At 38.0% G+C, this 26,270-nt stretch overlaps 1 protein-coding gene across 7 annotated transcripts in view; it reads left to right on the forward strand.

The window, feature by feature from the left end:
- SPATA13 (spermatogenesis associated 13) overlaps positions 1-26,270 on the forward strand; it is a 148,944-nt gene that overhangs the window by 101,014 nt on the left and 21,660 nt on the right. For 6 of the 7 annotated variants that reach the window (XM_020997166.2, XM_020997167.2, XM_020997163.2 and 3 more), the window contains 4 exons: positions 18,649-18,785; positions 20,727-20,906; positions 23,080-23,265; positions 24,639-24,818. In XM_020997166.2, coding sequence (XP_020852825.1) covers positions 18,649-18,785; positions 20,727-20,906; positions 23,080-23,265; positions 24,639-24,818 — 683 coding nt within the window. Of the gene's footprint in view, positions 1-5,256; positions 5,514-18,648; positions 18,786-20,726; positions 20,907-23,079; positions 23,266-24,638; positions 24,819-26,270 lie in introns of those variants that run through there. The other variant, XM_020997169.2, reaches the window with a different exon arrangement.

Raw genomic sequence — 26,270 nt, forward strand, 5'->3', positions numbered from 1 at the left:
TGCCATTTCCTTCTCCAGCTCATCTGGAATGAGGAAACTGAGTTAAGTGACTTGACCGGGGTTATTCAGCTAGTGTTGGAGGTCAGATATGAACTCATTAAAGATGAGTCTTCCTAACTCCAGGCCTGGCTGGATGTTCTATCTCCTGTGCTACCTCAATGCCATTCTGTAGCCCTAAGGAATAGACTAATAGCCCTAAACACACTTGGAAGGGTCAAGTTCCCTTTGTTTTAGACAGCTAGATAGAGCATTGGATTAGCAATCAAAAAGCCCTGAGTTCAGATCTACTTTCAGACCCTTGTAACAGGCTGTGTGACCTTGGGAAAATCATTTAATCTCTCTCAACCTATTTCATCATCTGGAAAATGCTGGGGCAGCTAGGTGGCACAGTGGACAGAGCACTGGCCCTGGATTCAGGAGGACCTGAGTTCAAATCCAGTCTCAGACACATAACACTTACTAGCTGTGTGGCCCTGGGCAAGTCACTTAACCCCATTGCCTAGCCAAAAAAAAAATTTTAATTTACAAAAAAAGTTGAAAATGCAGATAATAATAGCATCTACCTCCAATGGTTGTTGTGAGGATCAAATGAAACAATATTTGTAAAGCACTTTGCATACCTTAAAGCATTGCATATATTATTGTTGTTGGTCTTGTTAATTATCCTAGGGAACAATTTAGGGCAATAAGTCACCTCTTGTGGCAGGAAGTTTTTTTGTTTTCCTTCTGCTTCAGCAATGGGAAAGGGGAATCAGTTAAGTCATTGTAGCCACTGGCTTAACTCCCCAGGCACATGGATTGCCTGTGATGCCAATTATCCTTCTGTTGATGATCAGGAAATGACCACATGTGAAAATGTACTTATACCAGATTGTACTTAGAATAATAGAATCATGGTGTTTCAGAACAGGAAGAGACCTCAGAAATGCTGTAGTGCAATCTCATTTTATACTTAAGGGAAATGTTTTGAGTTCTAGCTCTGCTACTATCTTTTTCTTCTCAGATAAGTTTCAAAATGCAATACATATGTAAGTGTATGTGTAGGTGTGTGTATATACATATGCGTGTGTATTTACCTTGAAAGACAGAACAGAGACCATGATATAGGACTGCTTCCCAGAAAATAAAAGAATTAAAGTTTTATACCTATTGAGTGAGAATGTTCATTACAATATCCCATGTGCTTTTGGCATTTAAAAACAAAGTCATCTCTGATTTCTAAATGTATGGAATTAATGCATAATTTGGATCCTCCCACTCTTAGATGAGACCGATCCCTTTGCTTGATTCACACAGTGTTGCCAGCAATCAATGTTTGGTATCGTCACTGTCCCTGCTGATGTAATATAGTGCTGTCTTATCCAGGGAGAGTGTCTTAATTGAGAAAACACCCAGACTCCTTTCACCTGTGCTGAAGATATCATTTCAGAGCTCTTAATAGTGATCTGATAAAATCTAGAGTTCAGTTAAAAAACACAATCAAAGGGATTTATTTCTTATCCCTGCCATGCTTCGTGCTAGATAATGGTATATTTCACAGCCACTTTTCTTCTTACCTGTCAGAAGAGGATTGCTGTTGTGGAGGTTATGTCTAACTTAAACCATTTTTTTTAACTATGGGAAAAAACCTCCTGATTTACTAAAGAGGCTCTTTGCCATAAGAACTTAAACCTTATAAGAATCTCATTTTGGTGCTGGGATGACATTTCTGTTTCTAGTGGAACCTCTTAGAAAGCAGAAGGCATCTTCTCTGCTTGTAGCAAAAGACAAAGAGTATGTTTCTGTGACGGTATCTTGCTGATGCTGTTGGTGTTTTTCTTCTTTCTTGATACATTTGCCCTTTTACATGGGCAAGAGGAGGAAAGACAATAGTCACACATGCTTACCCCCCAGGGTATGGTCTGAAACAGCCTCTCACAATGCAGTCTCAGGATCAGCCGCCAGGGGGCTCTCTGATATCAGGTTGCCAATTCCTGGCCTCTTTTTGTGCGCATGCACTGACATTAAGGTTTGGATCTCTGCACATGTGCTAGAAAGAACCCCCTGTCTTCCAGGGCCTATGTAGTTTTATCTCTGCTTGCTCTAGAGTTTGAAATATAAAATTATTAGCATAAAATATTTCATCAACTTCTCTCACTAGGTGTGTGACCCCATTTCCATTTAGATCCTTACCTCTTGTGCAACAAAGTGAGACCAAAAAGAAAGCATTCACATTATATAGCATATTAAAGTTTCTTGAATGAAACCAGAATTTTAAAGTATCAAAACTCCCAGTAACTCCACTGTTTCCATAGAGATCCAAAAAAATCTCTAATTCTCCTATCTCTATTTTCATATGGGTATTACTAGCACACCTGAGTCACTAAGGAAAATCCATTTCAGTGTGGTGCTCCATTTGCAAAACTAATGAGGAGAAAAGAAGAAATCTTCTCATCAACAGTCATCCAATCTGTCCACTAATCTTTTGGAAAGTAGGCTTTCAGAGGATTCGATATCGGAGCAATTTTGTGTCTTCCAGGGGAAATTTCTCACTCTTTCCTCCTCTGGCATCTCTATCTAGTACTTTGCTACTCATGTCCACTTTCTATGACAGGATTTTAGCAAATCCATGTGGTATCAAGGCAGCCATAGCCTCCCTAGCAACTCAGGCACTGCTGGTCCATGTTCCTAGACAACCAAGGGAAGGGAGAAGGTCTCTATCACAAGAAGAGTCTGACCTCTATAGGAAGTCCCATTGTAGGAGGCTCAGGTTCCATGCTGCTCTTCTCTTGGGCATTCCTGGCTTGGTATGCCTGGTAGGCTTCTGGTAAAACTGCCCACTGTCTTGGTTTTAAATGCTCCAGTCTACATGACTCTTAAGAGTTCCAAGTAAGGGCAGCGAGGTGGCATAGTAGATAGAGCTCCAGCCTTGGAGTTAGGAGGACCTGAGTTCAAATCCTGTCTCAGACACATGACACTTACTAGCTGTGTGACCCTGGGCAAATCACTTAACCCCGATTGCCTCATCAAAAAGCAAAAAAAAAAAAGAAGACGAAGAAGAAGAAGAGTTCCAAGGAATTTTCTCCTGGCTCACTGTGTTTCCTGGCCTATGTATAGCCTATTCCAGGTGGGAAAATACAGAGGAATGCTGAAAAGATGATCCTGAATAAGCAGATACTATAATCCATTTGGAAACTAACAGTGTTGGTGATAGGAAATTTTAAAAATTCATGCATTTTTCTTTTTATATAGCAGATACTTTCCAACAAATACCCCCCAAATCACCTTCTCCCTCCAATTTTATTTCCACCAAAACAGTTCAGTATACTGATGATTAACTGAAAGAAAGTATATATTCTTTAATTTGTATGGCATTAAAAATTGATGGTAGAAATTTTAGGTGCTGATAATCATTTAATAATTGATAATTATAATGATTAATAATAATTGATAATCAAGCATTTACTAAGTTCCTACTGTGTGCCAGGAGCCATAAACAAGAAAGTAAAGAACTAGAAAAATCTCCTAGCTGACTTTCTTACTGCTAGAATTTTTTTTTTTTTGGTGAGGCAATTGGGGTTAAGTGACTTGCCCATGATGACTCAGATAGTGTCAAGCTTACTGCTAGAATTTAAGGTTGCCTATGGAAGAAATATTTATAGGTATTCTCCACTTATATTACCCACTCCTCAACTCATCACTGTCCAGGCCATTCCACACTGCCAAATAAGCATTTTATTTCTCACTGTCTTTACCCACTTGTTTGGTTTCCAACAGTGTCTGACAAGGCAAAGGCTATGCTTCCCATGCAGTCAGGATGATATGCTTGGCTCGAAGAGGTGCATTCTCTAGGAACATAAATTTATCAGAAAATGAGAAAAAGCAGCCATATGCTCCCCCAGACTACTCGTACTGGCCCTGCTTCCAACCCTATAGGGATGATGCAATAGCCATCATCCCTGTGGCCCTGACAATTGCTTCTGCAGTTGCTAAGGCTCCTAGCTCCCCAGTATTCACAGTTACTAAAGACCCGGAAGTGAAAGCTTTTGCCACCAAAGGACAATCAGATGATTCACCATCAGCAACCTGTATGATTTTATCACTGGAAAAGAAGATGAATTACCATCTGCTTTGTTGCTGTACCCTAAGGATCAGGGGACTGTTCCCATCTGACTTGAGCTGAAACCTCTTCCATGTAGTCTTTCCTTATTAAAATGTGAGCTCCTTGAGAGCAGGGATTGCCTTTTCTATCTATGTCCTAGTGCTTAGCATGTAGTAAGCATTTAGTAAATGCCTTTTCATTCATTTGCTAAAAGGAGCATTTACATGAGCGTGTGGAGAGGCTGAAGTGAAAGGCATCCCTTGAGGCTGACCTGCCTTTTTGTTTATTTCCATGCACCTCATTCTGCCACACTAAGATGATGAGGTGCTTGAGACAAATGCCATACTTATTTAGGTGAACTGAGGCATCGATCCAGACTTTTTCTCAGTCAGACTTCACTGACTCAATGGGAAAAGCTCTCTCCATAGCCACAGATTTTCAAAGGCTAGTGCAGCCTGGATTTGAGCAAATAGTCAGCATTAATATTTCATGGAAACATTTATCTTTTCATTCTGAAACAGTACTGTGAGAAGCAGTATGATTTCTGTGGGTGTTGTGTTGTTATGTACAAAAGTGCGCCAGGGTTTTTCTGAACATGTAAGTACTGAAGAAAGATCCCTGAGCAGGAATAGCTAAATTAATTATTACTATGGTTTTCACACATGGTAGGGGGAAAAATAACAACAGCAAAGTGTTTAGGTCTTTTTTAATGTTACAAGGTGAAAAGAATAAGGATGAGGAGAGGAATGTAAAAATTATTTTTTAATTGTAAGCTTTCAAACACAACATAAAATTTTCATTTAAAAAATAATTTCATGAAATTGCAGTTTGCACAGCATTGTCATCAGGATTGACTTTTTTTTTGTCATGCCACTGTGTGAAATCCTAACTCCCACTCTTGAACTAAGCAACCTTTGTTGTGCTGAACTCCTATGAAATGATACACCTGTTTTAAAACTCTAACTCAGGCTTTAGAGTTGTTATTATTAAAAATAGCAAATGTGCTTTTCCATCACCACAAACCACAATCTCTCCAGAGTTGCTAAATGCCTCTGATCAGCTTATGGGACTATGTTGTCATTTGGTATCTGTAGATTTTGCCTCATTTTAGAACTTCCTCCCTAAGGGTACCCCATGATGTCACTAGAGTCACTCAACTCCCAGCTACACTGAACACTGAGTGAGCTGTCAGTTTCTAAGTAGGCTCTGGCCTGGAATGCACACATAGAACCTCCAAGCAGTGAATAAGCTATTTCTGCAGTTTCACTAGCTTTAAAAGCCTTTGTGATTCTCCGTGATCCTTGTAAGACTGAGGTTCATCTAGTAGAAACTGAGCAGCCGTTCTCCACATGTTATATATGTTTTTCAAACAACAGGATGGTAGCCAGAGGAGAAATAGCACGCTTTTGGAGTCTGGAAAGCCTTCACATGGGTATGTGTGAGTAGAGCATGACGTATATTCATTGTGATGTTGCTGATTAAAATCTGTCTTCTTTTAGAGTTGCATTCTTTCTTGTTTTCATGTATAAGTGTTTATGCTCTGCAAAGGAAACTTATCCCTCTCTGAAAATGTTTACCCTAAGCAGTGAGCAGCAAGTATTGTTGGGCATAGAGAACCAGAGACATTGATTTTATTTAGTTTACAATGTTTAGTAAAGTGGTAGAATGAAATAGGAGACACTAAATATCAGAACTATATAGTCAGTTATCATTTATAGATAAAGGTTTTATTATAATAATGTTTATTGTACACTGTATGAAATCCTTTTATGCATTTTATTGCTGAGATATAAAAATATGGTACTTGAAAACTGGGGATGTCTAAGGCTGTTTCTTTAAAATTTAATTTTTAACACATTTGATATTTTCAAAAGTGATTTTACTTATATTCAGCTATTGTAATATTCCTTTCCACCTCAGTTTTCAATATATTTACCTAGCATTGTGATTAAAACCATAATTTAAATGTTGTCATAGGACATTACTGGAGGGAAAGGTATTTTTTTTTAAACAGATTTTTTAAAATCTTGGGAAAGAAGCATTAAGCAAATTAATGCTTTTCTTTTTAACTATATCTATTAGATTTCATTAAATTCTCACTAGTGAAAGTTCGACATGACAGCTGAAGGGCAGAATTGGGCCCTCTTGGAGAAGGACAATTTACGTTATATGCTTTCTTCCTCCTTTTGATTAGTACTCTGTTGCCCGATTGGTGTTAGGGTTGTGTCGGTGCTTCTACATCTTTCTAGGTAAAAGCACTCTCCCAGCAGTAGTGTATTCCATATTCACAAAAAAAAAAAATTCCTGCTGATCTTTATAGATGATGTAGCATGACATACCAAAGGTCTATGTGATGGTTGTAACATGGAATTGAGACTTAAGGTTATAATGACTTAAGTAATATGTGGGTTATTGCTCATTCTAGTTTAAAAATTTAGGGAGATACTCATAAATTTTGCCAGATCTATTTTTTTTCCTTTTTTAAGTGGAGAAAGTCACACTCTCCTTGGAATATCATATTCAATCTCTTTTTTTGTTGTATCTTACCAACATCATTTGGTATGAATTTTTTTTAAACCAAGTTACAGGTTAGCTTGTTGGCTGTGTCTGAGATCCTAGTTTACAGAGATTGTTAAGAGGTCTTTTGTATTTTAGATTGCCAGAAAACTATTGATTCCACTAGCTCATCTATTCACTTTTAAGATGAAAACTGAAAGGGTTAATGTTTTTGATCACAAGCCTGACTTACACCCAGGAAGTAACTTCTGATTTTTCCGTCAATAGTTCTTGGCCCGATGTGTTTAACCTCGGTGTCCTAGGAGCTCCCACTGACTCATGCTCAGCCAGCTTATTAAATGAATAATATAAGACTGTTCAGCACTTATGTATGGAATCTTTTATCTGGACTGAATAGAATGGAGGGAAATATTACTGCTTCTTCTTTTTGCCAGACAAGCAGTGACTAGACTTACTCTAAAAGACTGACTCAGTTGTTGTAAGAGATTGTGTGTGTGTGTGTGTGTGTGTGTGTGTGTGTGTGTGCGTGTATATATGTACATATGTATATATACATGCACATTCTAAAAAAATAGATTAAAGTTCATTGAGTATTTAGGGGAAAGGTTAACTAGTCATTTTGATTAGCAGACTCTTCTATTTATCCTGATGTTTAAAAAAATGTATATCTTTTGTTTTTACATGATCAACATTTCCAAATATATTCCTTTACCCTTTTTTCTGACTCTGCCCACCCCAGTTATAAAAGAATTTCCCATTACAGCTCTACTCACCTCTCCACTGCCTGAACACGAGTGGGAAACTTTAAAGATAAAACAGGAACCTATTTGCCATTCAAATAAGGCACCAGAGTGACTTAAAAGTTCCTAGTTTGTCAGAATTAAGTATTTCTAGTTGTATTTTAGTATAATTGCTTTTCTTTGTAAGCCAGTGCATTTTAGTTTGTTTATGCATTTAAAAACACGATTCTTTGCTCTTGTCAACAAGCTATGCTAGGTAGAATAAAAAACAGGAAGAGAAAAAAAATCAGTTCAGCAAAACCAACCTGCTCTTCAACTGAGTTTGACAGTACGTGTAATATTGCACACCCATAGGCCCCCACCCTTGCAAAGATTGTAGGAAGATGCATTTTCTCAATTCTTCAAGTTTCTTCATCATTATAATTTCTCACCTATTCTTTATCCTTATAGTAATCCCCTCCACTCCATATAGGTATAGTTCCCATTTCTTTCTAACACTTGCTCACCTGGCAAAACAAACAAACAAACAAATGAATAAGTGAACAAACGAATGAATAAATAAATAAATGATGCTGATCTACTTTCTATTTCTAAGGGACTGCTACTGTTGCTTCTCCTAAGAGAAATAGGAGTCACTTCATAATAAATCTTCTATTTTTTGCTTTGTGTGCCTTTAGTAAAACTGGTTTGCTCCCTAGACTACCCTTCGCTTTTGCATGGCAAATCCTTACACATACCCAGGGCTTCCTTTATGTTCTGAACCTGCTTCTAAAGAATTCTCCCAGTGATGACTCAACTAGGATTACCAGACGAGCTGTAGTTCTTTGTTTTTATACACTGAACTTTCTCAAGGCCAGTGTATTTTAAAGACTAATGACCACACTGGGAACCCTATCTGGGGCAGATAACTGGCAGATGTTACTTTGGGTAGTCTTCAGATTTAGAGAAAGTTATATTCCTGGAAAAGCTGCCCTTAGCTGATGTGAATGTAAATTGTATCTGATTTTCTCACAGAAACAATTTAACATTCTGCCAAGGGCCTGGTGCCTAATTGTTTATAGAAATGACCACAAATACCGTACTCATTTAACATCTAAAATTATGTAATTGTATTCTGAACATAGAATGCTTTCTAAAGTGAATTCTTAAAGAAATCTAATTTGATTTGTATTTAAAATTTCTTGGAGGTGACCTGTCATAGACTAGGGGGAGGGCCTAAGGGACTGTAAGGAAAGTTTTGGAGCACTCCCAGAGAAGGGCTGTGTATAAAACCAGGAACCAAAAGGACTGCTAAGCAGGGGAAAAGTGTTTGAGAGCAGGACTTGGTAGATGATGGGTGAGGAGGCTATAAAGAGATAGTCTTATGGGCTTGATCGTATCAGGAAATAGATTGACTGGCCAGTCTGGTTTGTATCTTCCTTGAGGCTAATTGGCAGTGTTATAAGTGGGAACCCCTGTTAAGTCAAAGATTACTCGTAGGTCCATTTTACAGATGAGTATCCCCAGGCATTTGTGTAACCTTTTACACATACATACCACCCCAAATGTGTGAGAGAACAAAGAAAAGACCAGATCCTGAGTGAGTTTAACCTTAAACCCAAGGGTTCTTAACCCTTTTTGTGTTATAAACTCTTTTGGCAGTCTTCTTCTCAGGGTAAATGTTTATAAATGTATAAAACAAAATACATAGGCTTGCAAAGGAAACCAATTATACTGAAATACAGTTATCAAATATCAAAATACAGTTTTCTGAGAATAAATCAAAGCTATCAATAATCATATTAAAAATGTTCTAAATCAGTCTTTATTAGAGAAATGTGAATTAAAACAACCCTGAGATGCTATTTCATACTTAACAGATTGGCTAACATGACAGAAAAAGAATATGACAAATGCTAGAGGGGATGTAGAAAGATAGGGACACTAATGCGCTGTTAGTTTAGTTGTAAACTGGTCTGACCATTCTGGAGAGTAATTTTGAACTACACCCAAAAGGCTATGAAACTGCATACCCTTTGACCCAATAACACCACTAACAAAGAGAACAAAGAAAAAAGAAAGGGACCGATTTGTTCAAAAACATTAATAGCAGTTCTTTTTGTGGTGGCAAGGAATTAGAAATTGAAGAATGGCTAAACAAGTTGTGGTATATGATTGAGATGGAATAAGGTTATGCTATAAGAAATGATGAGCAGGATGGTTTCAGAAAAACTTGGGAAGTCTTATATGAACTGATGCAAAGTGAAGTGAGCAGAATTAGAACATTCTATACAGTAACAGCAATATTGTAACAATGATCAGCTGTGGAAGCCTTAACTACTCTGAACAAGACAATGATACAAGACAATTCCAAAGAACTCATGGTGAAAAATGCTATCCACCATCAGAACAGAACTGATGAACTCTGAGCACAGATTGAAGCATACTTTTTTCACTTTATTTTTCTTGGGGCATGTGTGTATGTGTGTGTGTATGTGTGTGTTTTCTTTTGCAACATGGCTAATATGGAAATATTGGAGGGAAAGGAGAAATATAGTTATCAGAATATATATTTTTTAAAATTTAAGGACCCTAGGTTAAGAAACCCTGCTGAGTCTAGCCCAAGAGGTTATAAACTTCATCATAAAAGTCTTCATTTCATGTGAAGGGAGAAAAAAACAGTGAGGAGCTTGGTCTAAAAGCTAGGAAAGTACAACATTTATGAGGTGGACCTGGAAAAAGGGCATATCTATGGTTAGATGTTGGAAAAGCTTCTCTCTGTAAGGACTATTAGGACAGGGGATAGCTATGGCATCAGTGATTTCATTAACCCAGGAACTTTTTGTTGAAGAAATTCCTTCCACCAATGCAGGCAAGCACCTTCCCTGCAACTCAAGAATCTTACAGATTTTCCTAGAGCTCTGAGAGGTTCAGTGATTTGGCATGTATGTGTCACAGGTGGTATTTCAACCCAGGTCTTACTGGCTTCCAGGACCCTCACCATTACGTTACACTACCTAAAGGCCTATGAGACATTGATAAAAGATGATGCATTAGATTATAGTATTTTTTTTTCACCTCTGGAACTCTTTAATTATCATTGTTATTTTTAAAAGTAGTATTTTAAAGGATTAAAAGTGAAAGGAGTTAGGGTTGTTTATTGAATATAAGAGGTTGTGGTATATTATATATTATCATATTGTATACTCTAAAGATGGTAACGACCAAGTCACTTCACCTCCTCCGAGAACAAAACTTGATTAAGTGGATTGAATGGAGAGATTTTAGTCATTCAACTTAAAAATGAAAAGTTATACTACTCAGAGTATGGAAGGATGATGAAGCATACAATTTCAGCAACTTATATATGGAATCATGGAGTTGTGATAGTTGAGAGGTAATACAAGGTAATAGTAAGAACTTTGGACTTAGAGACGAGAGAAATTTGGTTTCAAATTCTGCCGCTGACACTTTCTAGATGTGTAAGTCACTTGGTAAATAACTTAATATCTCTGAGCCTCAGCTTTCTTTTCTGTAAAATGTAGATGATAATAATATCTGCACTACCTACCTTCCTAGGTTTTTTTGAGAATCACATAAAGTAATATAGATAAAATGCTACGTAAAGACCAGTTCTTATCAGAGGTAGCCAGGTGGTATCGTGACTTGGAGTCAGGAATATCTGTGTTCAAATCCTGCCTCAGACTCTTACTGGCAATGTTACTTTGTACGAGTCACTTATCCTCTGTCTGACTCAGATTCTTCACAGGTAGAATGGGGATAATAATAGTAGAATAGCATCTACTTCACAGGGTTGTCATGAGGATAAAAAAAAAGATAATATTTGTAAAATTGCTTTGCAAACCCTTGTTGTTATTGTTCAGTCATTTTTCAGTTGTGTCCAATTCTCCATGATCCCATTTGGGGTTTTCTTTTTTCTAGAGTGGTTTTTCCCTTTCCTTCTGCAGCTCATTTTACAGATGAGGAAACTGAGGCAAACAGGTTAAGTGACTTGCCCAGGGTCTCACAGCTAGTAAGTGTCTCACTCACTTAAAACACTATATAATATAAATGTTAGCTGTTATTATTATTAGTAGACATGTTGTTCTCACACTTCCATTATGGGATGTTAGTTGGTTGGCTTTGTTTTAACACCTGGAGATGCTTTATACCAATGGTTTAAAACTCAGATAGAAATGGATTCCTGAGGCCAAATATTGACTTAGAAAATCACAAATTAACATTATCTATATTGTGTTTTATTTTATTTTTTGTAAACATTTTCCAATTACATTTTAATCTGGTTAATTTGCTAGCTGCTCTTTATGCAGTGTGGGATTATTTGACCTAAAATATTTCAATTATATCTTGTTGATTGCTATATAATAATAATGTGTTCACATTTAAATAGTGTCTTAAGGCTTGCAAAGCATGATAGATAGACAGTAATAGGTGTATGTTCATGAATATATATACATAAACATATATAATGAACATATATGCATATTTATGTATAGTTTCATATGATCCTCACGCAATTCTTAGAGGTATGTGTTCTTATTCTCATAGAGACTAAGACTGCAAAGGGTTAAGTGACTTGCTTAAAATCATACATTATAAATGCCTGCGATAGGATTCATATCCAAATCATTTATTTTATTATGATGATCTGCTTTATCCCCTTCCTGCACCATTTACAAAGTGATTTTGTGTGTGGGTGTAGGAATTTCTGTAAGCTCTTTCTCCTGTAGAACTCCCATAAGAAACATTGCTGACTCTAGTTTCCAGATGAGGAAATTGAAGTACAGTGATTTCAGAGAGAGTACATGAATCAATCAATAATTATCTATTGAGAGTCTATGATATGCACTTTACTAGACTTTGGGAAGAATATACAAGGAGTATAAGACATGATTCTTGCTCTAAAGAAACACAGTCTATTTAGGGAGACAAAACTAAGGTTCATAAAACAACTACAGATTAAGTGCTAAATTATAATAGTAGAATATAACCTATTTAAGGAGAGAAAACTAAAGTTCATAAAACAAGTAACAGATTAAATGCTAAATTATAATAGTAGAATATAAACTTTTTGAGGGCAGATACCTTTGTATCATCAGGGCCTAGAATAGGGCCTTGGATATGTTAGGCCCCTAATTAATGTTTGTTAAATTAAGTTGATAGTGACTTTAGGAATTCAGAGAGGAGAAAGATCAGTGTAGATTAGAGTAGCTGGAGAAAGATTTGTGGAAGGTATCAGACTTAGGCTAGAATCCAAACTTCACAGAACAAATCCCCTTCATAAAAGAAGTTGTTCTGTAAAACTTGGACTCAGTCAAAAGGCCACACCCAAGGACCTAGAAGGCCACAGGTTTCCTACCCTTGGACTAGACCTTTAAGGATACATAATATTTACGTGGTTTTAGGGGGATAGGAGAGCATGTAATAGAAGGGAAAAGGCAACTATAATACATGTTTTACTAAAGCATAGGAAAAGTATTGAGGAGTAGTTGTGTATGTTGTATATGGAAGGTGTTTTTTGGGGGGTTTTTTTGCCATTGTCTAGCACAAGCCTGGGGAGTAGGCACTTAATAATAAATTTTTGGATAAATGAACAAGTGGGTGAATGAGTGAATATATGAATGAATGAATGAACAGGGTGGGTCCACATTAGGGAAAGTCTTAAATGCTGGAGAGAAGCCTTTGGACATGATATAAGAGGGATCTACTGTAGATTTTGTTGGGAGTGTTACGATGAAAGTACTGTTTTAGGCTGAAAGAAGAATGCAGTGTGAGTAGGAGGGGAAGGAGTACAATTAGGGAGATTAGCTGGGTAATGTTTTGATGTGCTGGATATGAGGTAATGAGAGCTTAGATTAAGAAGTAGCAGATGTGGGAATAGAATGGAGAAGAAAGGGTAAATCCAAAAACATTCAACAAAAGAAGCAACAGATGAATGGGCTACAAAAAGAGAAATAGAAGGGAATATGATTCCCAGCCTAGAAAATTGAGAAAATGGTGGTAACCCTGACAGAAGTGGTAGAGTTGGAAAGAAGACCCAGTTTGTCAAAATTGGGGATGGATGAAGGAGAGGAAAGGAAGACAGAAAAATACGTTTAATTCTGAACATTCTAAGTTTGTGGTGACTGTAAGGCCTCCAAATGAAGATGTCCTATAGTCAGGTGAAACTACAGGCACAAATAAGAAATCCAAACTGGAAATACAGCTTCGAGAATCATCTGTATTGAGCAGTGAGGTGTGGTGTGGTTAAAAAGAATACTCAACTTGGAATCAAGAGACTTGGGTTCAGATTCTGGCTCTGATACTTCATCTCTGTACAACTGTAGGCAAGTCACAAAACTCACTGAGCCACATTTCCTTCATTTGTAAAATGAGAAGTGATACTAACTTACTTCACAATGTTGCAATCCCTTGAGAAAACTCAATTGGAAACTTTAAAGCATTATGTAAACACTAACTGTTATTGCTTGAACTGTTAAAGCCATAGGAATGAAGGAGCTTGTTGAAGTATTCCAAATTTGAAAAGAACCTGGGCAAGGGGCTTGGGGTTGGGGGTGGAGGTGGGGGAGGGTTGTTAACTGTTAGTTGATAGAAAGAAGGGAAAGAGCAAAGGAAATAGGGAATCAGAAATACTGTATAAGATACATAATTCTCCTGGGAATCACATGAACAAGGAGCTTGTGTTCTATTGAAGGTCTGCACAACCTGCAGTCTGCCAGAGGATTTTGAGCAGCTCACGAAAAATGTAGAGGAAAACATCCTCTATATTTTTCATGGGCCGCCCGAAATCCGTTGGCATGCTGCTTACACTGGGCTGCAGGTTATTGTGGTCCTTTTCTTTTGGATGTTATAGTTGAATATTTTGTTACTTGTTGCATTGGGCCGTTGTTCCTTTGAAGATCTGTAAATTTTTAGAACTATTGCCACGGACTAATGATTATAGCACTAATACATAATAATTGATGATGTAAGTCCCTTGAAGGCAGGCACTTGGTCTCTTCTCTGTATCTACTCCCATTTCCTAGGACGATGTATAATTATTTATTAAGTGCTTATTATGTTCCCAGCACTATTTTAAGCATTAGGGAGGACAAAGAAAAGGAAAACAATCCTTGTCCTCATGGAATTTATAGGCTAATGAGAGAGAGACAAAACGGCAAAGATAAAAGTACATACAAGATGGGCACAGGGTAGATGAAAGGTGGATACTTAATAAATGCTAATAAGTATAAGCACTTAATAAATATTGAATGAATGAATGAATGAATGCATCCGGAATCATAGCATTTTAGAGACGGAAGGAACCTCAGAGGACATGGGGTCAGACCAAGCTGTCTGTGTACTGGAATGTACTGTGCAACACCCCAACATATTATCTCCGACTTCTGCTTGAGAATCTCCAGTAATGGGGGAACTGTGACAAAAATGGTAGACTTTTAGTAATCTCTTTCATGATTCTTCTTAATCAGAGGCGTTTTCCTAATCGTATTCACATATCAGCCCAGTGAAAGTATAACATACCACATTGGCCTGTGAGAATCTGCCACCATGGTGGGGCACCACAGTTGCAACTCCTTAGAGTCATTCTTCAGCATTTACAAATCATATACCCTCTCATCCTTTCCTTTCTGGAAGAACCCCAAGCTGATCCCATGATATCTCACAGAGTCACTCTGCCAGCATCTTTGCTGGATGGAGGAACAAGGAACAATGAACCATGCCATGCCCGGGTGCTGTTGGTCTGGCATGTGCGGGGTTGGAGGAAGACAGATCGGACACTCCCACTTCTCGCCTCCATGACCCTCCCTAATTACATGTGCGCATTGCCTTGTGTACCCATTTCTGTCTCTTTTTGCTGATTATGGGTGAGGTAAAACCCCAGAGGGGGATTATTGACAAGGACCTGGGGCAGCTTGGTGGCACAGTGGATAGAGCACTAGGCCTGAAGTCAAGAAAAACCTGAGTTCAAACCTGTTCTCAGACACTTACTAGCTGTTTCCCTGGGTAAGTCACTTAACCTCTGTCTACCTCAGTTTCTTCAACTGTAAAATGAGAATAATAACAATAGCACCTATCTCACAGGGTTGTTATGAGGATCAAATGAAATAATATTTGTAAAGTACTTAGCAGAGTGCCTGGCACATAGTAGGCACTTAATAAATGCTTGTTTCCTTCCTCTTCCCCTCTCTTCTGCTTAAGCATGAAAGTGTTAGGAGCAGATCTTTTCCCCTGCTGACACCAATGGATGAATCACTGCAGAAGGGAAAAGTAATCCTATGTGGTCTCTCCTTCACTGTGTATATGGCATAAGACAAGGCCATCCATTCAGCCCAGTTCAGCAATCATAAGTTCTGCTCCCCTTTAACAAATTAATATGATGACTTATTTTAGGCTTGTGTTATGCCAGTACAAATACTGTGTTAGGACTTTGTATCTATAGCTCCAAAGCATCTTCATCTGCCTTTTAGAGGGAAAAGTGAGAAATCCAGAGACAACATGGTCCTGTGGAATCAGTGCTGTATAGAGAGTTAGAAGACCCAGATTCCCATTTTGATCCTGATACTTACTACCTTTGTGACCTTGGGCAGGTCACATACCTTCTCTGAGTCTGTTTCCTTGTCACAATGAGATATAGCCTCTAAGGATGGCAAATAACCTCTGAGATTCCTCCTAGTTCTGTGATCATAAATTAACTTGGGCATTTGATTTCTTGTGATTGACATAATTATACATGACTGCCTCTAGCTTTTTCTCCTGAAAATTTTTATCTATTTACCTATCTATCTACTACACATGTATATCTGGTTTTTTTTTTCCTTACCAGTTTCTGTGGCAACAGCCAATAGATCAAATGGTAAAGAACTGAGACTTTCCCCTGGGGAAATGGTTCTTTGTCACTTTCAGTGCTTTTACCTGTAGAAGGAGGCCCAGGCTCTGATTTTTTTCCCTGAGCTTTCAGAAGGTGGTATATACTCTTGCTTTAACTGCTACTGATGTATGATAGCAAAGAAATTTTGTGCCCAACAGTGCAAAGCAGGGTTTACTGAAAGCTAAAAGATTCTGGCATTTTGTGCCCCCCTTTAATGAGTGAGAGTGCCAAACTAGACTCCTAACCCAGGGTGCTGAGAATATTTTTATAGTTATCCCAAAGACTCAGTATGCAGAATGAGCCACTCATTTTTGGACACAGCCAAAGAGGGGATTTCTTTTGCTTGACTATGTATGTTTGTTACAAGGGCTTCCTTTTCCTTTTTTTTTTCTTTGTCAACGTAGGGTGGTAGGGGAAGTGGTGAGAGGGAGAGAAAATAAATGCTTATTAATTGGAGAAATTAAAAGTAATTAAAAATAGTTACCCCAAGTTCTTGAGGGTAACTATTAGGGTTTGTAAACAGCAATAGAGCCTCTGTTAGGTAAGACAAACCTTCCTGCTTCAGTGAACCTTTTTCATTCTGTTAGTTTAAATATTTATACATATTTTGTGTCTTTACACACACACACACACGGATTAGTAGATAAAGTGCTGGACTTAGAGTCAGGAAAACCTGAATGCAAATTCTACCTCAGACATGCACTATATTGTGACCCTGGACAAGTCACTTAACTTCTGTCTGCCTTAGTTTCCTCATCTGTAAAATGGGGGTGACAGTAGCACCTACCTCCAGGCTTATTGCAAGCATCAGTGAGATAATACATGTAATTGAAAATCTTTGCACTTTGCAACTCTTAGTGCTATATAAATGCTAGTCATTATTATTGTACTTTTCCTCCTTCTTTGTAGAGGAGGTTTTAACTGCAGCTTTGTGTCTTTCACAATCCATGTAGTTTACTTGGACTGAATTCTTCTTCACACATTCTCCTATCTGTGCTTAGCAAAGTATTTTATATTCTGGCAAATGAGAATCATGCCATTGTTGTCAACAGTGTTCACTGCTATTTTGCTGGTGCAAATCTCCACCTTTTCCCATTTTCCCTCAGGTTTTTTGTACTCTGAATTCCATCAACTTCAAATGTGTTTGCCTCTGAAAGCTGGTTGGGAGAATAAATGCTTCCTTCTGTGCATAAAATGACTAGAAACCTGTTTTCCCAAAGAAAGAATTATGTGTGGAGCAGTATCTAATACTTTAAGAGGTTTTCTGGGATGGGAGGATACTTTAATTTCTCCTCTGAAAATATCAGTGTAACTTTTGTGAATTCAAATAACGTGGAGAAAAGAGGTGTATGGGGCTAACCAAAGCTCATTGAGGCTTAAGGGGCCTACTGAAGCTACCTGTAGGCCATAGCACCTAGGTTGGTGGACGTAGCCAGAATGCCTCTCCCAGAAAGGAGGTGGAAGGAAAAGCCCAGATTAGCTGGCCCAAGTAGAACAGAGGGAGGCCAGCGGCTTGAACTAATGTAATTAAAGACTCCTGTTTTCTGTAGCAGGACTACTTTCAGTGGGAGTGGCCTACCTCCCCCAGCAACAAAATAGGGCACTATGCTGTGAAAGTGGGACAACCAAACATCCTGCTTCAGTCCTTTGAAGATAGCAGCAAGACTTTCTTGAAGTGGTGGCATAAGCCTAACATTAAATCCAGGCTTTCTCATTTGGATTAACTCTTTGAGAAATGACAGCCAGCCAGCCTCTTCCTCTCAGGTGGTACTCACTCACTACCTTTTTAATCTTGGCAAGTCTGTAACCTTTCAAATAAATGTCTGATCTGAAGAGCACAATTTTGTTGCCTGCCAATAGCTTTGCTTGTTTACCTAATGCTAAATAACATATTACTTGGGGATATTACTCTGCACATTTGGGTTTCGTTAGATATACTCTGGGCCTTCAGCTGTCAAGTTTCATCCCACATAATTTCAGGAAATTTCTTAATGTACAGAATAACATATTTTGTAATGTCAGATATGCTACCTGAAATGGTCCAGTTCTCACAGAAGAAAACTGTTAGCATCAGTTCATATCAGAAATTGTAACCTTTGCTTAGATACAAATCTGGGTTCAGCTACTTACTAGCTATGTGACCCTGAGCAAGTCACTTAAGCTGTATTTGCCTCAGTTTCCTCAACTGTAAAGTAGGGGTTTTGTGAGGATCAAATGAGATAATATTTGTAGAAAGAGGTAGTTTAGTGACTGGCTTTATAAATGCTTATTTCCTCTCCCTCCCCCCTCACCCCACAGCATCAGTCAAATTTTCTTATATTTTGAGTTATGGCTAAAAAACCCCAATGCTTATTTTCACTTGGTATAAATCTCAGCTGTGATTTCATGTTATTGCTTACTTTGGTGAGCTATTCATTCTTTCATGGCAACTTTTGTTTCAGTTTCCACAGAAGGAACTACAGAGTCGTCTGCCTTAGTTGATGACAATGGAAGTGAGGAAGATTACAGTTATGAAGAACTCTGTCAAGCCAGTTCCAGATACTTACAGCCCGGGGGAGAACAGCTAGCCATCAATGAGGTACTGTGGGAGAATCTTGTTCCTTAGTTGGCAAGTATTTTATTTAAGATTCATCATCAGTTCAGAATCCCACTCTCTCCTGTGCTGGTTTTATAATCATGTAACCACGTTAAGGTTTCTAAACAACTCCTACAACAATGACACTTCATTTACCTGCCATGGCTGGACAATAGGGTAGGTGCTATTATGCCTAGGGGAATTTTCTGGGTACCTAACACTTAGCCTTTGAAACACCAAAGAATTTTTTGTTTGTTTGTTTAAACAAATTCTCATAAAATTTTCCTAAGAACATATTTATATATATATATATATATATATGTATATATATGTGTGTGTATATATATATGTATATATATGTATATATATATATGTGTGTGTATATATATGTATATATATGTATATATATATGTACACACACCACATGCATGTATATATATATATTTTTTAAATAGAATGTACTTGGGGAGCAGGAGGCAGGGGATACTTGGAGCAATGGATAGAGCATTGGGCTTGGAATCAGGAAGATTTAAGTTCAAATCGGGCCTCAGACACTTACTAGTTCTGTGACCCTAGGCAAGTCACTTAACCCCATTTGCCTCAGTTCCTTGTCTATAAAATGAGCTGGAGAAGGAAACCCCATTTGCCTCAGTTCCTTGTCTATAAAATGAGCTGGAGAAGGAAATGGCAAACCAATACAGTATCTTTGCCAAGAAAACCCCGACTATTGTCATGAAGAGTAGGATACAACTGAAGCAACTGGACAACAAATTGTGGGGGGGACCCAGAATGGACAGAATATAATTAAATCTTTCCTTGATGACTCAAGGCTGTCACTATGAACAGAAGTCATTGTAATGTGCATGCCCTAGTGGTACCAGGAGTGATGATGATGATGATACTAGCATTTATATAGCACTTTAAAGTTTGTAAAGCATTTTGCAAATATTATCTCATTTTATCCCTACAGCTCTGAAAGGTAGGTGATATTATTACTCCATTTTACAGATGAGAGATAATAATAGCTAGCAATTATATAATGCTTTAAAGTTTACAAAGCATTTTAAATATCTTACATGATCCTTACAACACTACAAGGTAAGTATTGTTCTTATCCCCATTTTATAGATGAGTACTGATTTTATAACATTTTTGGTTTCTTTGCAATCAGGCTTTTTTCTCATCTTTTTTTTAAAACTGCTATCTGCCAATGCCTTCCTCTTACCCAATTTAATTTATTAGGGGTTAAGATACCAGGTAACAAAACTTATTAAAATATTGAACAATATTCAATACATATTGATTAATGCCTCGTAGAGATCTTTTGTAAGTAAAATGTGTACTCTTTGATACATTTTTACACCAGAACTTGGACTTTGTTATATCTTATTTTGGAGCTCTGGTGCCATTTTTTCTTAACCTCCAGGTTTTTCTTTGTGTTTAAGTCAATGAGACCCTAAGTCAATGAGATTTTCTATTTGGGGATTTATAAATCCTTCAAGTGGGTATGAGAAACTCTTCCTAGTGTTATTTCTGCAGTCTTCTATGGCATATTGTTGTCTAATGAATAGAGAAACTGCCTTGGAGTCAGGTGGACACTCAAATACTGTTTTTGGTACCCACTGGCTGTGAACTTAGGGAAATCACATAACCTCTTCTGCCCTCAAGTGATTCTCTTAGACTAAGCTGTAGAGCAGTTGTGGGTCTGCATTAGCAGAGAACAGTTTCCTTACCAGGAGTTTGCTACACCAATAAAATCACAGGTCTGGACCAAAACAAAAAACAGGGTCTCAAATCCTATTGTAGACTCAACCACCAATTATGACATCCAGCACAATGGTAGATGGTTTGGAAGATGCAAGAGAACTATAGGATGAGATTCCTGTACTTGAGGAAGTTATAACTGCTTTTACACTTAACTGTGTGGTTCTGTCTTCTGTTTAGCTAATCAGCGATGGCAACGTGGTCTGTGCAGAAGCTCTGTGGGATCATGTGACCATGGATGATCAGGAGCTTGGCTTCAAAGCTGGAGATGTCATCCAAGTACTGGAGGCCTCTAATAAAGACTGGTGGTGGGGCAGGAATGAGGACAAGGAAGCCTGGTTTCCTGCTAGCTTTGTCAGGGTAAGTGTATACCATTTTCTATCTTTGGATGACAGAATTGGAATAACGGATTTCCAGAACTGGGAGGGACCTCAAAGGCTTTCTAGCCCACATTTATCTTGAACAAGAATTCCCTGCAACATACACAGTGAGTGCTTATCCAACCTTTGCTTGAAGATCTTCAGTGAGAGTGGACCAACCCACTTCCCTGCAAAGCAGCCCTTTGTATGACCGCAATTGTTAGTATAGGGAGGACTTCAAGTGTAGAGAGGCCTGCCTGTAGCAAGACTGTTGTTGTGTGACATGAAGAGAGACAAAATAGACATCTCTGGCCTCTTCTTCTCCCATCCTTCCCCAAGAGAGAATTTCATTCCTGCTAGGAGGGGAAGCACAAAGTTGGGGCCAGAGGGCACTCTGCTTTCCTCAGAAAGAGGAAGTACTCATTAGAATTATATCTATCTGTTCCCTTAAATATTATTAGACTAGGGGATATGATCAGGTTCAAGCTAATTTCTAATTATTTTATCATTATTCGGGTCAAGAAAGACCCCAAGTCTATATCCAAAGTTTGACCCTTTTCTGATCACGTACCAGTTCCACAATGAACACATAGTGATCATAGCAAGGCAGAAATCAGAGAAGGTATATAAAGGAGAATATACACCAGACAATACTGAGTGAAGCAACTTTCCCACTGGACATGAGGTAACTCAGCTCAACCAAGAGAGAAAGTTCTAGCTATCACTCAAAGGGAAACTCTCTGGAGTCTCTACTATGGCAGTCTGGGAGAGGGACATGATGGAGACTGCCAGCTCCTCTCGTGTCTTTCCAGAGTCTTTTCCTTCAGTGACCTGGAGTGGGGTTGGCCTCTTCCACCTCAGCTCTTGAAACTGGAAGCCAGGATTCTGCAGTTAATCAACTCGAAGCTCTAAGAGTCCTGAAGGGGACTGAAGAAGGCTGTAGCTCCCCCGCTGTCTCCAACTCTGTCCTGCTCCTCGAACAGAGCAGAGAATTCATCTCCACCGATAAGGAGAGAGCCCACACCAATGGACTTTGGGACAGGGCTTGCATTTGGAAATATTTCCTTAAATTCCTAACTCTGCCCCCTTCATTGCTCCTATTTCTGCCCTCTTGGGACACACAGAACAAACCTAATTCCTCTTCTACTTGTCTTCTTTGTTTGATAATTGTTTTTTTTCCCCCAGCAAAATTTAATTCTTAGCAATGGTGGAATTTTCTTCTACTTATCCTTATCTACTCCTGTAGGGCCCATAGGTCTAGGGCATGAAAAGAAATTAGACTAGTAACATAGCACCTTGTACCAAGTAGGTCCTTAAAAAATGTTTAAATGAATTGAGAGGTAACATGGCATAATAAATAGAGAACTGGCCTCAGACCCTGAAGGAGCAGGGTTCAGGTCCCATTTCTGACACACCCTGGTTTTGTGACCCTGGGCAAGTCACTTGACCTCTGAGAGCTTTAGGAAAGTCTCTAAGACTATAAACTGCAGAGAAGGTGCCAAACTACACTGGTAAAGGGAACCTCCTATATAATTGAAATTACAGATCCAGCCCCAATCCTCTATTCCTTAAATGAATTGAATTAACTAGACTGAGTTCAAAATAAAACTCAGAGGAGAGTAGACCCCATTGGAGGAATAAGAAGAGTGATGCAAACGTGAAACTCATCAGAGGTACCTGAAGGGTATATCTGTCTCTAGGAATTTGCAAAGCATTGTAAAGATTAAAGGACATTTTGTTGTATCTCGTCGTCCCTAGGATTGGATACCTTGTAATTTATTTTTTATAATTTATATCCATAAAATTCCTGGAATTAAAAAAATTATAGGCAAGTTAAAATTCTAATTATAATAGAAAATAAGACATTCAATTCAACAAACACTTAGCAAGTAGCTATTATGCGTGATAAATTACTAAGGATTGACATGTGACATGGGCCTTGACCTCACACTACCACTATATTTCCCTAGGCACAAATGCACCTGATATCAATTATACTATCATTATAGCACAGGTAAAAACAAAGAGGACTGGAGAAAACTTCGCTGAGTATAATGCTTTCTACCAATGTTCATAAGCTATTTTCACTATGATAGAGAAATAGAAGTTAAGTGGCTCTTAGTTTTGTAATGTCCTTTTCTTCTAACCCAGCTGTTCTTCTGTTTGGATGGCAGTTACGAGTCAATCAGGAAGAAATCTCAGAGAATTCCAGCAGCACTCAAGGTGAAGAGCGAGATTCAGAAGCTGGGAAGCACCGCCAGAAACATTCAGAAAACAAAGACCAGATGAGGACCAATGTCATACAAGAGATCATGAACACTGAACGAGTCTATATCAAGCATCTCAAAGACATCTGTGAGGTAGACTAGCAGGCCCCATTGAATCTTTCAGACTTAATTTTACAGAAGGTGATTGGACCAAGTGTTACCATAAGATTTCTTGCTTTAAGGAGTTGTCTTTTTTATATTGGCTATTGGAGTCCCTTTTTAAAGTATATTATTCATCGATCTGTCTTAGAACTGGACTTCTAAAATCACTCATAGGTCATAGGATCATGGCATTTTAAAGCTGAAAGGAACCTTAGACATCCACTAGTTCAAACCCTTCATTTTACAGATGAGGATTTTAAAATCCCCAGAGATGAAGTGACTTGTTTGCCAGCTGAGATGATCAAGTTACCCCATCTACAAACTGGCTTACCTGCTGCATGGAATGATAGTTAGCTGGTGTTTGACCTGCTACTGAGAAACAGTTTTTCTTTATAAATGATTGGCACATGGCTACAGACCTTACTTTCATTATGGGTTTAGGAATGGAAAATGTGGATTGCAGAGAAAAACAAGGCATCATAAAGTAATACAGTTAGTGTATTCTTTTAGAGATAAATATTGAATACATGAGAAAGAATGTTGCATATAGTGGATTAAGAATTGAACTAAAGGGCAGGAGAACGAATTCTAATGCTGTCCCTGACAAATATGGGCCATGTGTCACTTAGGATCTCAGTGTTCCAGCTCTTATTCTTTTTTTTTTTTTTTTTTTGCTAGGCAATGGGGTTAAGTGACTTGCCCAGGGTCACACAGCTAGTAAGTGTTCTGTGTCTGAGGGCAATTTGAACTCAGGTCCTCCTGAATCCAGGGCTGGTGCTCTATCCACTACACCACCCAGCTGCCCCCTCCAGCTCTTATTCTTAAAGATCAATATTTGTGCTATAAAACAAGTGATGTTGTAAGTTATAAATTTAGTGATGGAATAATTGGACAACATCTGTTGGATACCCTTAGGCTTTTCGTTCTTTTTTAGCTGTCATGATTAGTAGTGAACAGTTGAACTGGCTCTTTAGCAGGGGAGGATATCATATATTCTGACAAATTTTCTAGTCTGAAATAGATTTATATCTCTAGTCTGAGATAGAAAACTGGTGGTCTGAACAATTCAGAGAAAGACAACAATAGAAATTGTGAGCTCTTACCCTGGAAATCAAGCAAATTTAGGGTTTGACCTGGAACTTTTATGCTCTTCCTTAAATTATTTTCTTTGCTTTTTTTTTCATTTCTGTAGTTATTTGTGAAAATTTTTAAGAGGTCCCTAACTGAGTACATAGTATTATCACAGTAAACCTAGAGAAGAGACCCTGGTTTTCCCCTGAGGCCTGGACAGTTGGAATATTTAGAAGGGTTACTTAAATGGAAGTGCTTTCGAAATTAATCAAAAATACATTATTTCCCCTCAGGGTTATATTCGGCAGTGTCGCAAACATACAGGAATGTTCACTGTTGCCCAGTTGGGTACCATTTTTGGAAACATTGAAGAGATTTATAAATTCCAAAGGAAGTTCTTGAAAGATCTTGAGAAGCAATACAATAAAGAAGAACCTCATCTGAGTGAAATAGGATCCTGCTTTCTTCAACATGTATGTCACTGTTTAGCTAATTAATATAGCATTGGTAGTTTCCAAACATTTGACTCTACCAAGAAGAGAAGGCCTTGTTCATTTATACAGATGGTTATATTTTCATGGCATGTAGCTATAATTTCTTTTAAATACAATGATTAGTTCATACAGGGTACAATGGTAAAAAGTACTTTTTTCTTAATCTAATGAAATACTCTGAGTTCATTAAAAATTAATAAATAAAAACCTTTCTACCTTGATGAATTCAGAGATTATAGGGTCACATTTGGAAAGATTTCTATCGAGTATAGAGTGCTTATGTCTGGATCTTTTCTCTAAGAAGTGTGTGGTGGGTCAATATTAAATCATAAATTACTACATTTTGGCATTGGGATCTCTCCCTTCTGCCTCATTTCAGAAAGCACCTAAAATCTTAGAGGCCTACCTTGCTCCCATACATGGATGGGTGTATGATTCTTCCTTAAACTTAAAGAATATTCTATCTTGACATGAACTATAAAAATCTATTTCCTAAAGTTGTTTCTAATGTACTTAAATAATTTATTATCTGGCTGATCCTTTTTTGGGAGGAAGGGAAGTAGGTGGGCAATAATCTGCCCTCCCTAGCTAAAGGGTAATGTTATACTTGCTCCCTACCCCCATCTGAAAGACTGTACCTTGACAAATTACTACTTGAATTTTTACTTGTGTAACCCTAGGTGAGGCTCTTAATCTTTCCAGACTTCCATATGCTCATTTGAAATGAGCGAGGCTGAATTAAAGTGGTGAGATCAAACTCTAATAGGAACAAATCCCTACCAGTGATATATTGACTTAGAAAACCACAAATTAACATTGTCAGTGTTGTATTATATTTTTATTTATTTGTTAAACATTTCCCAATTACATTTTAATCTTATTCTGGCTTTGGGCCACTCTGCTCTAGACAACCTCTAAGATACCATGCAATTCCAAATCCATGGAGTGATCAATAAGGTAATGACCCTAGAACCAGGAAAATTAATTCAATCCTGCCCCAGACATTTACTAATTGTATGACCCTGGGCAAAACACTTAACCTCTGTGCCTCAGTTTATTCATTTCTAAATTGATACGGTTGGACTGGATGGCCTCCAAGGCAGTAATATTTTTATACTCAAATTGGTTGTAAATTAGTTGATCAGTCAATAGATTAAGTACCTCTGTGTGTTATGTACTGTGGTAGTTACTATGAGAGAGGAGGGTCCCTGTTCTCAAGGACTGTATAGCCTAGGTACCTAGGTACGGAAAGATCATTTAGAACATAAAATTATAAATAATACATGTCGAATAAGTGCTATAAGACAATAAGTACTTTAATTAAAGGGAGAGAAGCTCACTTCTGGCTGATCAGAAAGTTTTCACAGGGGTGGGTCTTGTTGTTGTTTCAGTTGTTTCCGTCCTGTCCAACTCTTTGTGACCCCATTTGGG

The sequence above is a fragment of the Phascolarctos cinereus genome, unplaced genomic scaffold (genome assembly GCF_003287225.1).
Source record: "Phascolarctos cinereus isolate Bilbo 61053 unplaced genomic scaffold, phaCin_HiC Scaffold_726;HRSCAF=1367, whole genome shotgun sequence".
Classification (NCBI taxonomy): domain Eukaryota; kingdom Metazoa; phylum Chordata; class Mammalia; order Diprotodontia; family Phascolarctidae; genus Phascolarctos; species Phascolarctos cinereus.